This window comes from Coregonus lavaretus (assembly GCF_964263955.1).
Source record: "Coregonus lavaretus genome assembly, contig: HAP1_SCAFFOLD_573, whole genome shotgun sequence".
Lineage (NCBI taxonomy): Eukaryota > Metazoa > Chordata > Actinopteri > Salmoniformes > Salmonidae > Coregonus > Coregonus lavaretus.
Genome location: NW_028162982.1, coordinates 134,769 through 152,569, shown reverse-complemented (window position 1 = coordinate 152,569; position 17,801 = coordinate 134,769). Strand labels below are relative to the sequence as shown.

The 17,801-nt window shown below is 40.9% G+C and overlaps 1 protein-coding gene across 1 annotated transcript; it reads left to right on the top strand.

Annotated features, from left to right (window-relative positions):
• Nucleotides 1–947: 947 nt before the first annotated feature.
• LOC311118625 (uncharacterized protein) lies at nucleotides 948–11,405 on the top strand. The gene is made up of 3 exons (XM_084193413.1): nucleotides 948–1,217; nucleotides 3,843–4,295; nucleotides 9,688–11,405. Exons 1-3 carry the CDS (start codon nucleotides 1,052–1,054, stop codon nucleotides 10,974–10,976), a joined length of 1,908 nt encoding a protein of 635 aa, XP_084049539.1. The 5' UTR covers nucleotides 948–1,051; the 3' UTR covers nucleotides 10,977–11,405.
• The last annotated feature ends 6,396 nt before the right edge of the window (nucleotides 11,406–17,801 follow it).

Sequence of the window (17,801 nt, the reverse complement as noted above, 5' to 3'; positions counted from 1 at the left end):
TGTGGCAAGACCTTCAAACATCTGTCCATGTACATGAGGATTCACATAGGAGAGAAACAATTTAGCTGTGGTGACCGTGGGAAAAGCTTCAATCCCAAGTAACACCTAACCAGACATTATATGCATTCACAGAGGAGAGAAGCCATTTAGCTGTGATGACTGTGGGAAAAGCTTGAATCACACGAAGCACCTAAATGAACACAGTCAGACTCACACAGGAGAGAAACAACATGGCTGCTCAGTCTGTGGTAAAAGATTCACTCAGAAGACTCATCTGCTGAAGCATATGGATAATATCCACAAAGAGAGGAAAGAAGAAAGAACATCTTCAGTCAGGAAATGGGAATAACAAGGCAGGATGTGGACAACACTCTTAGGAAAGGAGAGCAACTCCAGACCATTCATACTGTGGGTCTCAGATAAATATATACTGTACCATGGACTTAATGTTTTAAAACATTGTATGTAAATAAAGTTTGATTTGATTTGAATGATGAGGTAATGATCAAACAGTACAGAGTATTGTAGGAAATTCACAGGTCTGCTGTTCAAAGTCTGTTTAATTTTTCCCTTCATTAGAAACAGGAATATCTGATCATTTGATTTTGGTCAGGTTGATGTAATTGATACATTAAATGAAAAACAATTCCAGAAAAGTTATCCTTGCATTTGTCCAAGAGTATTTCTCATAAATTCTGACCTAATGCTGCTCATTCATGTTGATTTAATCTTGTATGGAGTAATGATAAACAGTTGACTCCTGATGAATAATTGATTCCCCCAGATCATCCTATAGTAATGATAACCACTGTTTATCTACATGTAGTCATCGTTTTCCTTTACTACTGGTCTGTAGGCTGCCTTGCACAGTAAACTCCCATCCAGCTGGCGGCGCTGTTGGGGTTCGTCACCAACTACTAGAACAAAGGATGTCCTTAGATTCCTTCACTAGAACACGGAAGTAGGATTGGTAACGAGTTATTTTTGTGTGGCTTAAAGAAAGACATACTGACTAAGTTAAATAGGCTACTCTGCTCTCATTTTACTGAAAATGTCTAAACAACAGTTGTTGCGTGTGTTTTTAAATGAGCGTTTAACGGCGGCTGCTGTGGAGATTTTCGGGGCAGTTGAGAAAACGGTAGTGGAGTACCAGGAGGAGAATGATCAGCTACGGAGAATGCTGCGTTTGACTCCGGAGATACAACTATGTAGAATAGGTTCGTAGGTAGATAATGATAGCTAGCTATAGTTCCACTTTATTGATGAACTGTTAACTGATCACCACATCATCCATTTTTAAGAAGTTGTTTTTAAACTTACCGTGTATGGATAAAACATTGTCCTAAAAACAGGAAGTGATTTTAATTTATAATTCAAAAATGAATAAACTTTAAAGTAAATAACTTCTCTCCAATTACTGAGAAGTAATTGAAAAAGGATTCTAGTTTTTAATTATTGAATTGGAATGATAGTTTACCTAGTCTTGAAATTCAAATTGACCCCCACCCTAAAGCCAGTGTAGAGCAAACAGGGAATTGGTTCCAATCGTTTTATCCACCATTGTTTTTTTTTGGGGGGGGGGGGGGGGATTTGAGAAAAACCTTAGAAATAAGGACTGTGTCTCGTGTAGGCTTACACTGGCATGACGTTTTGATAACCTTGTAATTCTCTATCAGACAAGGTGACTTTTAGCAATATATTCGGCAGTGGCGGTCAGTTCTGTTTAATGAGCACGGCCTTATTTCTATTACAGCATATTGAATGACTTATTCAAATTCCATTCACCCAGCTCAATGTAACATTGATAGGTTTAGGCTACTACATGATACTCACATTTTCCATATAACCATCATGAGGTTGCTACAAACTAACTTATGAATGAAAGTTTAAAACAATGATGCAGATGTTGAGAAATATTTTAGTAATCAAGGTGACAGACAGCGACACATTTAATACCGCCTTGCACACTCTTGCCTGCATCTAGCGGATCTAGGGTGTAATCATTAGTCCAACAGTTACAAACAAGAGTTTCTATTGGGTAAATTCAGGTATGTTTTATCCCCGTTTTGTTCCGTTTGCTTCCGTTTAAGAAACATTTTCCAACAGAATCGGCGGAATGAATACACCCCTGATCACACATAAACACAGTTCACTTTCATAGCATCCACATACAAACAGTATAATCACTTTTATCGTTGTAGCTACAATACCTTCTTTGAATATTGTAGCTATAATTCCTTCTCACATTTACATGCTCTCCTCCTCTCACCTTTTCCCTTCAATGCACAACACATCAGCTGTCTGTGACAAGGCGAAACAATCTTTACAAGCCAAACCTTCATATCATAACCACTAACCGTCATAGTCAGCATAGCTACTAGAACTAACACGTTAGTAAACCCTCTACAATCATGCAGTACAGTGTAGTCAGCAAGCAGTTGACCAGTTATGCCGGTGGGCCCCGGTGGCAATCAATTAATAAAACGTAAAGCTTACCTTGACTTGGAAGAGTTCCAGTGTTGGATAGCCATAGCCAGCTAGCTAACATAGAATTCCTCTCTGTTTGTGCTGGGTGTTTGAGTAGGCTAAACTAGCTAGCTGCGTTCGCTAGCTAAGAAAGTGGAAGTGAAATATATACGAAATATAGCTAGCTCTCTCTCTAGCTTCTCCTTCATTTTTCTCCTTCATTTTTGAAGAAATTAATTCGTTCAAAAGTGTTCAACTATTGTCTTTCTCTCTTTGAGTCAACTACTCACCACATTTTATGCACTGCAGTGCTAGCTAGCTGCAGTTTATGCTTTCAGTACTAGATTAATTATCCGATCCTATGATTGTGTGGACAACATGTCAGTTCATGCTGCAAGAGCTCTGATAGGTTGGAGGACGTTGTCCGGAAGTTTTCATAATTACTGTGTAAGTCTATTGAAGAGGGTGAGAACCATAAACCTCCTAGGTTTTGTATTGAAGTCAATGTACCCAGAGGAGGACGGAAACTAGCTGTCCTCCGGCTACACCATGGTGCTACCCTACATAGTGCTGCTGAGGCTACTGTAGGCCTTCATTGCAAAACTGTGTGTTTTAATCGATTATTTGGTGATGTGAGTATATTCAGTATAGTTTTATCTAAAAAGGTTAACTTTTTTAATGTTTCACAATTTTTATCTTTATGAAATTCACTGAGGAGGATAGTCTTCCCCTTGCTCTGAGGAGCCTCCGCTGATATTCAGCTCTATTTACTCTCTATTTATATTGATAAAAGTCACCTTGTCCTAGAGAGATTTACACAGTTATCAAAACGTCACGCCAGGGTAAGCCTACATGAAACACAGTCCTTGTTTTAAGTCATTGTAAAATCCCCTATGGGAAAAATGAATGGTGGAAAAACGTTTAGAACCATTTCCCTGTTTGACCGTTAGGTTTTATGGGTATTATGACTCATAATGTGGTAATTTGGTATTTTATTAGGATTCCCATTAGCTGTTGCAAAAGCGCAGCTACACTTCCTGGGGTCAACACAAAACATGAAACATGACATAATACAGAACATTAATAGACAAGAACAGCTCAAGGACAGAACTACATCAAACATTTTTTTAAGGCACACGTAACCTACATATCAATACATACACACAACATATCTAAGTCAAATAGGGGAGAGGCGTTGTGCCGTGAGGTGTTGCTTTATCAGTTTTATTTAAACCAGGTTTGCTGTTTATTTGAGCTGTATGAGATGGAACAGAGTTCCATGCAACAATGGCTCTATATAATACTGGACGCTTTCTAGAATTAGTTCTGGATTTGGGGACTGTGGTAACCTCTGCTCCTCCTCTCCTTCCCTCCAGACTCCCTGCAGCTCTCTGTCTCTGAAGAGGAGGTTCCCCCTGAGCAGCAGCACTGTGAGCAGGAGTGGAGCCCCAGTCTGGGGCAGGAGGACCCAGAGCCCACACAGATTAAAGAGGAACAGGAGGAACTCAGGACCAGTCAGGAGAAAGAGCAGCTTCAAGGGCTGGAGGCTGATATCATAGAGTTCATATTCACTCCTCCCTGTGTGAAAAGTGAATGTGATCAGGAGGACCCACTTCAAGAAGCCATACTAGCTGAATACCCAACTCTCAGTCCACTGAAAATCTCTAAACTACAGTCGTTTCGAGAGTTTTTAAATGAGCGTTTAACAGCGTTTGCTGCTGTGGAGATTTCTGGGGCATTTGCGAAAACAGTAGCGGAGTACCAGGAGGAGAATGATCGACTACGGAGACTGCTGCGGATCTCACCGGAGATACAACTATGTAAAATAGGTTTGTATGTAGATCTTCTGATAGCTTCATACAGTTCTACTCAATTAAGATGGTTTTATTTACTTTTACTGTACATGGATAAAATCGTGTCTGTGTCACGAAAACCAGGAAGTTATTTGAATGTATGAAAATAGGTTCTAGAATTTACTGACTTAAGAAAGGAAAAAAAGAAACAGATTCAAATGTCTTTATTGGCTTTCGATCATTCAACCTTCATCAGAGCAAATCTCTACAAACAGTGGGACAGATAAGGCCACTAACGCTGCGTTTATTCAGACCAATTCTGATAGTTTTTTTCCCACTAATTGGTCTTTTGACTAATCACATCAGATCATTTTCTGTGCTGATCTGATTGGTCAAATGACCAATTAATGGGGAAAAGATCAGACTTGGGCAGCCTTAGCGAGCCAGAGATAATTACAGACACCTGTCGTAATCTAAAGTAACCCAAAGGGCCACTAGATGTCATATCAGATAGAACAGTACATATAGATGTAATTCTACTAGAACAAGACACATGTACAAATAAAAAATGAGGTGTTTGTACATTTGAAGTCGGAAGTTTACATACACCTTAGCCAAATACATTTAAACTTAGTTTTTCACAATTCCTGACATTTAATCCTAGTAAAAATTCCCTGTTTTAGGTCAGTTAGGATCACCACTTTATTTTAAGAATGTGAAATGTCAGAATAATAGTTGAGAGAATTATTTATTTCAGCTTTTATTTCTTTCATCACATTCCCAGTGGGTCAGAAGTTTACGTACAATCAATTAGTATTTGGTAGCATTGCGTTTAAATGGTTTAACTTGGGTGAAACGTTTCGTGTAGCCTTCCACAAGCTTCCCACAATAAGTTGGGTGAATTTTGGCCCATTCCTCCTGACAGAGCTGGTGTAACGAGTCAGGTTTGTAGGCCTCCTTGCTCGCACACGCCTTTTCAGTTCTGCCCACAAATGTTCTATAGGATTGAGGTCAGGGCTTTGTGATGGCCACTCCAATACCTTGACTTTGTTGTCCTTAAGCTTTGTCCCCATGTGCAGTTGCAAACCGTAGTCTGGCTTTTTTTATGGCGGTTTTGGAGCAGTGGCTTCTTCCTTGCTGAGCGGCCTTTCAGGTTATGTCGATATAGGACTCGTTTTACTGTGGATATAGATACTTTTGTACCTGTTTCCTCCAGCATCTTCACAAGGTCCATTGCTCTTGTTCTGGGATTGATTTGCACTTTTCGCACCAAAGTACGTTCATCTCTAGGAGACAGAAAGCATCTCCTTCCTGAGCGGTATGACGGCTGCGTGGTCCCATGGTGTTTATACTTGCGTACTATTGATTGTACAGATGAACGTGGTACCTTCAGGCGTTTGGAAATTGCTCCCAAGGATGAACCAGACTTGTGGAGGTCAACACATTTTTTTTCGGAGGTTTTTGCTGATTTCTTTTGATTTTCCCCATGATGTCAAGCAATGAGGCACTGAGTTTGAAGGTAGGCCTTGAAATACATCCACAGGTACACCTCCAATTGACTCATATTATGTCAATTAGCCTATCAGAAGCTTCTAAAGCCATGACATCATTTTCTGGAATTTTCCAAGCTGTTTAAAGGCACAGTCAACTTAGTGTATGTAAACTTCTGACCCACTGGAATTGTGAATGATAAGTGAAATAATCTGTCTGTTAACAATTGTTGGGAAAATTACTTGTGTCATGCACAAAGTAGATGTCCTAACCGACTTGCCAAAAGTATAGTTTGTTAACAAGAAATGTGTGGAGTGGTTGAAAAACGAGTTTTAATGACTCCAACCTAAGTGTATGTAAACTTCCGACTTCAACTATATAAGGAACCTATACTCTCCAACAGAGAGCAATACAAACTATCAGACTAAAATGAAAGGTCAACACATATATAACACTACAGTGCATTCGGAAAGTATTCAGACCGCTTGACTTATTCCACATTTTGTTACGTTACAGCCTTATTCTAAAATTGATTAAATCGTTTTTTTCCTCATCAATCTACACACAATACCCCATAATGACAAAGGAAAACCCGTTTAGATATTTTTGCAAAGTTATGAAAAACTGAAATAATTTTTCAGACGCTACAAGCTTGGCACACCTGTATTTGGGGAGTTTCTCCCATTCTTCTCTGCAGATCCTCTCAAGCTCTGTCAGGTTGGGTGGGGAGCTTCGCTGCACAGCTATTTTCAGGTTTCTCCAGAGATGTTACATCGGGTTCATGTCCGGCCTCTGGCTGGGCCACTCAAGGACATTCAGAGACTTGTCCCGAAGCCACTCCTGCGTTGTCTTTGCTGTGTGCTTAGGGTCGTTGTCCTGTTGGAAGGTGAAGCTTCGCTACAGTCTGAGGTCATGGAGCAGGTTTTCATCAAGGATCTCTCTATACTTCAAGTAAAATTGAATTGGTCAAATACACATATTTAGCTAATGTTATTGCGGGTGTAGCGAAATGCTTGTGTTCCTTGGTCCAACAGTGCAGTAGTATCTAACAATTCACAACAATACACAAATCTAAAAAGTAAAAGAATGGAATTAAGAAATATATAAATATTAGGATGAGCAATGTCGGAGTGGCATTGACTAAAATACAGTAGAATATAATACAGTATTTACAGTTGAAGTCGGAAGTTTACATACACTCAGGTCGGTTAGGACATCTACTTTGTGCATGACACGTAATTTTCCCAACAATTGTTTACAGACAGATTATTTCACTTATAATTCACTGTATCACAATTCCAGTGGGTCAGAAGTTTACATACACTAAGTTGACTGTGCCTTTAAACAGCTTGGAAAATTCCAGAAAATTATGTCATGGCTTTAGAAGCTTCTGATAGGCTAATTGATATCATTTGAGTCAATTGAAGGTGTACCTGTGGATGTATTTCAAGGCCTACCTTCAAACTCAGTGCCTCTTTGCTTGACATCATGGGAAAATCAACAGTAGACCTCCACAAGTCTGGTTCATCCTTGGGAGCAATTTCCAAACGCCTGAAGGTACCACGTTCATCTGTACAAACAATAGTACGCAAGTATAAACACCATGGGACCACGCAGCCGTCATACCGCTCAGGAAGGAGACGTGTTCTGTCTCCTAGAGATTAACGTACTTTGGTGCGAAAAGTGCAAATCAATCCCAGAACAACAGCAAAGGACCTTGTGAAAATGTTGGAGGAAACGGGTACTAAAGTATCTATATCCACAGTAAAATGAGTCCTATATCGACATAACCTGAAAGGCCGCTCATCAAGGAAGAAGCCACTGCTCCAAAACCGCCATAAAAAAGCCAGACTACGGTTTGCAACTGCCCATTTGGACAAAGATCGTACTTTTAGGAGAAATGTCCTCTGGTCTGATAAAACAAAAAGAGAACTGTTTGGCCATAATGACCATCGTTATGTTTGGAGGAAAAAGGGGGACGCTTGCAAGCCGAAGAACACCATCCCAACCGTGAAGCACGGGGGTGGCAGCATCATGTTGCGGGGGTGCTTTGCTGCAGGAGGGACTGGTGCACTTTACAAAATAGATGGCATCATGAGGAAGGAAAGTTTTGTGGATATATTGAAGCAACATCTCAAGACATCAGTCAGGATGTTAAAGCTTCGCAAATGGGTCTTCCAAATGGACAATGACCCCAAGCATACTTCCAAAGTTGTAGCTAAGGACAACAAAGTCAAGGTATTGGAGTGGCCATCACAAAGCCCTGACCTCAATCCTATAGAACATTTGTGGGCAGAACTGAAAAACCGTGTGCGAGCAAGGAGGCCTACAAACCTGACTCAGTTACACCAGCTCTGTCAGGAGGAATGGGCCCAACTTATTGTAAGAAGCTTGTGGAAGGCTACCCAAAACGTTTGACACAAGTTAAACAATTTAAAGGCAATGCTACCAAATACTAATTGAGTGTATGTAAGCTTCTGACCCACTGGGAATGTGATGAAAGAAATAAAAGCTGTAATAAATCATTCTCTCTACTATTATTCTGACATTTCACATTCTTAAAATAAAGTGGTGATCCTAACTGACCTAAGACAAGGAATTCTTACTAGGATTAAAAATCAGGAATGGTGAAAAACTGAGTTTAAATGTATTTGGCTAAGGTGTATGTAAACTTCCGACTTCAACTGTACATATGAGATGAGTAAAGCAGTATGTAAACATTATTAAAGTGACAAGTGTTCCATTATTAAAGTGGCCAGTGATTCCATGTCTATGTATATAGGGCAGCAGCCTCTAAGGTGAAGGGTTGAGTAACCGGGTGGTAGCCGGCTAGTGGTGGCTATTTAACAGTCTGATGGCCTTGAGATAGAAGCTGTTTTTCAGTCTCTCGGTCCCAGCTTTGATGCACCTGTACTGACCTCGCCTTCCGGATGATAGCGGGGTGAACAGGCCATGGCTCTTCCATGGCCTGCATACTCACCAGACATGTCACCCATTGAGCATGTTTGGGATGCTCTGGATCGGCGTGTACGACAGCTTGTTCTAGTTCCAGCCAATATACAGCAACTTCACACAGCCATTGAAGAGTGGGAAAACGTTCCACAGGCCACAATCAACAGCCTGATCAACTATGCAAAGGATATGTGTCGCGCTTCTTGAGGCAAATGGTGGTCACACCAGATACTGACTGGTTTTCTGATCCACGACCCTACTTTTATTTTTTTTGGAAGGTATCTGTGACCAACAGATGGATATCTGTATTCCCAGTCATGTGAAAGATTAGGGCCTAATTTATTTATTTAAATTAACTGATTTCCATATATGAACTTAAACTCAGTAAAATCTTTGAAATTGTTGCATGTTGTGTTTATATTTTTGTTCAGTTTAGATAAAATAAATGACAATAGGAATTTACAACATGACCCTAAATTACATATCCTATATGACATATAAATCCTCAATCAGTCCTAACGGCTGTAGGCAGCAGAGTCGGAACTCTGAGGTTTTATATAGCTAGGTAACCTCTGGATCAAGGCTGTATAGCTAGGTAACCTCTGGATCAAGGCTGTATAGCTAGATAACCTCTGGATCAAGGCTGTATAGCTAGGTAACCTCTGTATCAAGGCTGTATAGCTAGGTAACCTGGATCAAGGCTGTATAGCTAGGGAACCTCTGGATCAAGGCTGTATAGCTAGGTCACCTCTGGATCAAGGCTGTATAGCTAGGTCACCTCTGGATCAAGGCTGTATAGCTAGGTCACCTCTGGATCAAGGCTGTATAACTAGGTCACCTCTGGATCAAGGCTGTATAGCTAGGTAACCCCTGTATCAAGGCTGTATAGCTAGGTAACCTCTGGATCAAGGCTGTATAGCTAGGTAACCTCTGGATCAAGGCTGTATAGCTAGGTAACCTCTGCTCCTCCTCTCCTTCCCTCCAGACTCCCTGCAGCTCTCTCTCTCTGTCTCTGAAGAGGAGGTTCCCCCTGAGCAGCAGCACTGTGAGCAGGAGTGGAGCCCCAGTCTGGGGCAGGAGGACCCAGAGCCCACACAGATTAAAGAGGAACAGGAGGAACTCAGGACCAGTCAGGAGGAAGAGCAGCTTCAAGGGCTGGATGCTGATATCATAGGGTTCATATTTACTCCTCCCTGTGTGAAAAGTGAATGTGATCAGGAGGACCCACTTTGGTCCTTGACTCTTCCCCAAACCCAGACTGTGGAGAACAGAGAGAGTGACTCTAAACCAGTGGATCTCAAACCTTTTGGCACTCTGACCCACCTAAAGGGTCTGGACATTCCCTGTGACCCTCCAGATAATCAGAACAATGCCTCCAGCCACAGCTCAGCCGTAAGCAGAGACCCAGTAGAATTTGACAGCAGTCCACCATTGGATCCCAGCCCACTATTGGAGAAACACTGTTCCAAACCCAGCACCACATCTAGAAAAACTCACAACTGCCGTGACTGTGGTGAAACGTTTGCTCTGAAAGCTGACCTGCAGAGGCATGTGACTCTCACCAAGAAGAGACTCAGGAAATGCCGCTACTGCAAAAAACTCTACAACTCCACCTGTAAACTGAAGACTCATGTCAGACTCTGTCATGGTGGAAAACCCTGCACCTGCTCGGTTTGTGGCAAGACCTTCAAACAAAAAGGTCATCTGTCCAGGCATATGAGAATTCACACAGGAGAGAAACCATTTAGCTGTGGTGACTGTGGGAAAAGCTTCCGTCTGAAGGGGCATCTAACCAGGCACAAACTGATTCACACAGGGGAAAATCCATTTAGCTGTGGTGACTGTGGGAAAAGATTCAGTCTCAAACAGCACCTAACCAGACACAAACTGATTCACACAGGAGAGAAACCTTTTAGCTGTGGTGACTGTGGGAAAAGCTTCAATCTCAAGAAGACACTAACTGAACATATACGGACTCACACAGGAGAGAAACCTTTTAGCTGTGGTGACTGTGGAAAAAGCTTCAGTGTCAAGAAGACACTAATTGAACATATACGGACTCACACAGGAGAGAAACCGTATAGCTGTGGTGACTGTGGGAAAAGCTTCAGTGTCAAGAGGAACCTAACCAAGCACAAACTGACTCACACAGGAGAGAAACAACATGGCTGCTCAGTCTGTGGTAAAAGATTCATTCAGAAGACTAATCTGTTGAGGCATGTCAAAAACAACCACAAAGAAAGAGAAGATGAAGGAACAAAGAAAGAAAATTAGGACAGAGAGACTAAGAGTATTGAGATACACCCAGAGAGTGGACTAAGAGTATTGAGATACACCCAAGATCACCTGTGGACTCTAACTGGTCCTCCTTATCCTGCTCAGTCCAATGTCACACCAATTATCTAATGTATCTATGTCCCTGTTGTTACTTTGTTCATGAAAGGGGCAATCTGCAGTTCAGACAACAACAAAGCAGCCATCCCGACACTGTTTTTGGTGAACATCGGAGGGATGGGGTTGGAGAATTGTAAATACTCAAATTCATAGATAGATTTAATTTAATTTAATCTAATTTGCCTGTTGCTACTTTGTTCATTAAAGGGACAATCAGAGGTGTATTAAACTACAATGCATGATTTAGCAAGTTAGCTAGTTAACTTCCTTAAATATTCTGAAATAGCTTTATTTTGAGAAAGATGAGCACCAAATGGGCATGGTCTAATTGGCTCAACAATCAAAAAAAACATATGTAAGTGTAGATTTCTTAAATGAACCAATAGTTATTTCTGGTTGCTTATCAAAGTTATCTGGCTCATTGACCCTGCTTTGTAGTGTACCCCTCTGCAGTTAAAACAAGAACAAAGTGGGAAACCTGCCACTGTTTTGGTAAACAACTGAGGGGTGGGGTTGGAGAAATGTAAACTCTCATATTCAGACAGATCTTTGGATGCCAGGACTGATCACCCATATAATAGTTTTAACCATGTTATGAGGCTATATACAGTGTTTGTTAGCAATTTACATTGTTTACAAACAATAGAGTAAAACATGTTTAGCATTTTAGGTTCAGATTTATTTTGTGTTCTGTGGCGGTGTGACTGTCCAAAGTCCAAAAATTGATGTACCAATCACAGATTGCCCCTTTTAAAACCCCCTAGAGTCGACTGACGCTGCATGGTTCTCTTATCTCCTAGATATAGGACAGGCACTTCAAAACCCCTGTTCCTTTTAAGATTTATTTTTTGACTGTCTGTTTTGCCATTTATGAATGTGTTATTCAATGCATTTTCTCTGGGCTATAGCAGTGAAGGCCAAATTATGTTTAATCAAATATATATATTAATTTTTTTTTTTATACCTACAGGGTTCCTAAAATTCCAAAATCAAAAATGGCTAAATGATACATTTTATGACCATCTTAAAACAATTTCATATGTTAGCTTTAGTAGATATTGAAATCTAAGGGTTTAGACTCACAGGGTAAAACATGGTCCTAATAGAAACTCCTCCCAACCTGCTTCCCCGTTCTTAACTATTGCTCAGCTTACAGTATCAGTGCAGTAATAGCACCAAGCGACCACTAGATGGCGGTGTAGGACCCACTACATAAGGAAGTGCAGTGTACTGTGTAAGTATAGTAGTCGTCAACCCAGAACTAGGCTTCTGCAGCCACAGAGGAGCTTTACAAGTCAACATCTCTGCTGCATTTTACAGTTTAATCTAACACTAAGAGAGTGTAATTGTGTGTGAGGGGAAAAAGAGAGAGGGAACGTTGTGTGTATGTACGCGCCGATACAATGTGTCTTTGTGAGTCCTTGGCAGAGAGAGAGAGAGATTTACACTACCTCATACATCTCTCCCTCTTCCTTCAATTGTTATCCTCCTCTCATACTCTCTCTTTTCATAACCTAATTTAACGACTGTCGAATTATGCTTCCTCTAATCTTGGTTACCCAGAAGTCAAATTCTCATGAAAGTTTGCTGTTTACACGCAGAATCTTTCCACGAGAAATTGATTTCTTTAACCGTTCTCTTTTCCCTCTCTCTCTCTCTCAACTCCCCCTTTCTCTCTATTTTCCCTCTCCCCACCCACCCACCCTCCCTCACTCTCCCCACCCACCCACCCACCCTCCCTCACTCTCCCCACCCTCGTCCTCTCTGTCAATCTCTCCACCCCTCTCAGAACTTCACCCACTAATCAGGCCAATAGGGAACATGGACCCAAGGGCACAGCTGTGTATGTCTTTACTCTTTAACATCATAATTTCTACAGTCATTAGTTGTCAATATTATGACCCAATATATTGATCGTTGGCAGAAAGAAGAATAAACTCTAAATATGTTTCTCTGATAATTTATATTTTCTTCGGGAACAGAACACCTGCTGTGGGTGCCAAATGGCACCCTATTCCCGATGTAGTGCACTACTTTTGTTTTGACCAGGGCTCATAATGCTTTGGTCAAACATAGTACACTATATAGGGGATAGGGTTACAGTTGATATAGGGGATAGGGTTACAGTTGGGACACAGCCATGTTGTAGAGGTAGGGAAAGTGACACTTATCAGTTAATACCAGGCTCTAGAGGGAGAAAGGGAGAGAGAGAACACACAGAGAGAGAGAGAGAGAGAGAGAAGAGAGTGAATGAGACTATTGCCACCACAGGTGTCCACTCTTCATTGTGTCTAGAGGATGAGAAGGCCTGTGTGTCAGGGGGTTGGTATACTCTGTTCCCGGTAGGAGAGAGAGGGAAGTTAGAATGTATAGCACCTACCTCACGTTGGGTTATCTATATTAATTTGATTTATTTTCTTGTCGTCATTAATAATCTACCCCCTTAAATAAAATTTTAAATGATACTGAATGATAAAAGTAATGAATGAGACAATGCATTGAAAACAATCTTTATTTTTCATACAATGTTAATGTGATTATTAAGATTCAATAGTTGTATCCATGGTTTATATACACATCATTGGACTCACCTTGACAATAGCTATCTTAAATCAGGACCTGGTTTTCCACTCTGTTGTCCCACACAGTCAGTGGCTGTAACAATAAAACAATTAGTAGTTAGAGGTAACTTAGACCTCTTTCATTTAAAACTCTTGTGACAATAGTGTAGCTATGAATTATAAACTTACTTTAATGTTAGCGGAGCCTGCTAGCTGGCTAAATTTCGTATTGATTTGGCTAGCTAATGCTTGCTGTCTAGCAATTGCTGTGAAGTCACCAAAATTATATTAACCCTCCCGTTGTCCTAGGGTCAAAATGACCCGCCACTGTGTTGAACCAACTTTATTTAATTTTTATATTTTTGGGATCATTTGTGAGAAGGAGGCAGTGAGACTTTAAAGAAAGTATCACTGCCTCCTTCTCATCACAAATGATCCAAAAAATATAAAAATTAAATAAAGTTGGTTCAACACAGTGGCGGGTCATTTTGACCCTAGGACAACGGGAGGGTTAAATAACGATTGCGGTAGCCATGTAATCTCGCTAAACAATTGGTTCATTTCAATTACAATAAATAAAAAAGGTTAACATACCCATTGTCGCTATCCAGTGGCACCACAGGTGCCAATGGGTTTTGCAGTGATTTGACGTCACCCGGCATCCGTCCATTGGGTTTTAATTACAACTGCCTGTCGTGAGATGCATTGACTTGTACCCAAACCAGTGTTGGGTTACTACTAAAACAACCCAACATGCAGAAAATAACTGAATAAAAAGGACCCAACAGCCATAACCCATCTATTGGGTTGTGAAAATAACCCAACGTTTTTTTTGCTGTGTAACCTTTGTGGCCTTTTCTGTAACCAACAGGGCGACCAAATTTATGACAATATGAGACGGACACTTTTTACATCATCAAATAAAAATGCAGTTTGATGTGAATATGAATGAACATGTTAACTAACACACACATATCCTAAAAATAGGACAGGTCAAAGTAATTTGGAATAATAGCCAATGGAATGAAAAGTAGGCTACTCACGACTGCTGTCCGGGAGTGACGTCACTCAGTGGGCTAAACTGTTGATTATCGATTTCCAGTGTCCAGTCTATTCGTCAGTTTCTGAGCTGATCAAGGCTAAAACAAAATATACAAAAAAAACTGCATTTCCCAAGATAACGCAACGCCTGATAAACCATCTGACGCAGAGAGTTTCAATTTTTGGGGAAGTTTACATTTATTCTATCATTTCTACCGATCTGCGCGCCAGTTATGATTTTCATCATGCGCATTTTTGTGGAACAGTTACATTTCAATAATAGTTTTTTTATTTTATTTTTTATTGTCACGTGGTTAATAATAAAAATCTGAAGTAAAATGATACAAATCTAAAATTGATCTAATGCAGGAGCACAAGCCTCTGCCCTATGGACACTGTGAGCCATTTGGCGGCTAAAGAAATGGGCAAATGGAACTCAGAGAAAATCTTATGGCCAAATGCAGCAGTAGGCCTCCCACTGGGCACAGATGTCAATTCAACGTCTATTCCACGTTGGTTCAATGTAATTTCATTGAAATTACGTTGATTCAACCGGTGTGTGCCCATTGTGCTATAACTTCCATTGTCAACTAAGTAAAAATACATAAAGCCGACATGTTTAAAAAAAAACAGAGGAATGCGATTGAAAAAAAACCTGCATTTATCTCTCTACTCCAGCTGTCTGCCTCCCTTTCTATCTTTCTATCTGTCTTGACTTGCGCTATCGCTAGTGAAGTGCAGCATTGTATCAAGTCAATCAACTGGGTCCGCCCCAAGCTGTCGCTATAGCGAACTTGCAACATCGTATCAACTAGCCTATTCTGGGCCCTCAAGAGTTTCCCGCGCCACTCTATCATAGAGGCCTTATTGGTGGAGTGCTGCAGAGATGGTTGTCCTTCTGGAGGTTTCTCCCATCTCCACAGAGAAACTCTGTCAGAGTGACCATTGGGTTCTTGGTCACCTCCCTGACCAAGGCCCTTCTCCCCCGATTGCTCAGTTTGGCCGTGCGGCCAGCTCTAGGAAGAGTCTTGGTGGTTCCAAACTTCTTCCATTTAAGAATGATGGAGGCCACTGTGTTCTTGGGGACCTTCAATGCAGCAGAAATGTTTTGGTACCCCTTCCCCAGATCTGTGCTTCGACACAATCCTGTCTCAGAGCTCTACAGACAATTATTTTGACCTCATGGCTTGGTTTTTGCTCTGACGTGCACTGTCAACTGTGGGACCTTATATAGACAGGTGTGTGCCTTTCCAAATCATGTCCAATCAATTGAATTTAATTGAATTTACCACAGGTGGCCTACAATCAAGTTGTAGAAACATCTCCAGGATGATCAATGGAAACAGGATGCACCTGAGCTCAATTTCGAGTCTCATATCAAAGGGTCTGAATACTTACCTCATGAAGCTGTTTGAGAGAATGCCAAGAGTGTGCAAAGCTGTCATCAAGGCAAAGGGTGGCTACTTTGAAGAATCTCAAATATAAAATATATTTTGATTTGTTTAACACTTTTTTGGTTACTACATGATTCCATATGTGTTATTTCATAGTGGTCCTCTGTAGCTCAGCTGGTAGAGCACGGCGCTTGTAACGCTAAGGTAGTGGGTTCGATCCCCGGGACCACCCATACACACAAAAAAAAAAAAAAAGAATGTATGCACGCATGACTGTAAGTCGCTTTGGATAAAAGCGTCTGCTAAATGGCATATTATTATTATTATTTCATAGTTTTGATGTCTTCACTATTATTCTACAATGTAAAAAATAAATAAAAACCCATGAATGAGTAGGTGTTCTAAAACGTTTGACCGGTAGTGTATATATCTACAGAAATAAGACAGATCCTGCTTCTGTTGCCTGTTTGAGTGTTTAATAGCCTACTGATTTAGTGAGCACCAAGCCTAAAGAAAAACCCTTGATTGAGTAGGTGTGTCCAAACTTTTGACTGGTACTGTATGTAATGAGGAATTGATACCAATAAACGATCAAAGGGCAAACAATTCACACAATAAATACGTAAGAATTGGCGGGAAACAGCTCAGCGCATTCTGGAGAGAGACCAACTTATATCTTCGCCCCCCCCCCCCACTTCTTCTTGTCATAACATTTCAAATTGTTATACTCGAGACACATCATCTTCACACATATTTTAAGAGGCTTTTTGACTGACAGCTGCAACTCAACAATCAGCTCGGCCTATTGCCATTTCTGCTGCTCATGTTGCTGCTTCCCAACTAGGCATTGGCCTACACACTTGTTATTTAAAACCAAACACAGCAAAACATTTTTTTAAAAGAAGCTAATGATCCTCTGTGGCTAAGTCTTACTCTCTGGTGAAGTATTTTGAATTATTTTATGTATTTCTGTATAGACGAGTAATTATATAATTTTTGGCAAATGTATTAAAATGTACTTTAAAGGAAGCTTAGCACTACCTTTGGTAGTTTATATTACAGTGTGGCTCAGTTGGTACAGCATGGTGCTTGCACTGCCAGGGTTGTGGGTTTGATTCCCACTGGGGACCAGTACGAAAAATGTATGCATTCACTACTGTAAATTGCGCTGGATAAGAGCGTCTGCTAAATTACAAAAATGTAAATGTATGTTTTTGTCAGGTATCAGGGACTATTAAGCCAATGCAACAGCCTGTTTTACAAACGGCAGGCTACTACATGGATATGCATGAATAAAAGTGCATTGTGGCGGACAATGTATAGCCTAGGCTACTATTCTACATTGGGTGGGGGGGGGATCGGGATCGGGATCAATGGAGGGCAACAATTTTTGGAGGTCTCTCCTAGGGCAGCATATCGCCCAGGACCGGGCCTGCCGAGGAAACACGCTACAGAATAGCTGACATTCTTTATGGTTGTTGTAGGAGGCAGAATGCATGAGAACGCATAACTTTGGGTAAACTGGCAGTTCAAGCGTGTTACATACTCCAACGTTCTTGCCACGCTTCTGCGTAAAGTCTCCAACGCACAGAACACGCCTAAAAAAAAAAATGGAATGACAGCGTCTAATGTCTGTCTGAAAAGAAGAGAGATGAGAGAGAAAAAAACACTCCCCCAGATCTTTTTTTTTCTTCCCACTCTTACTCACT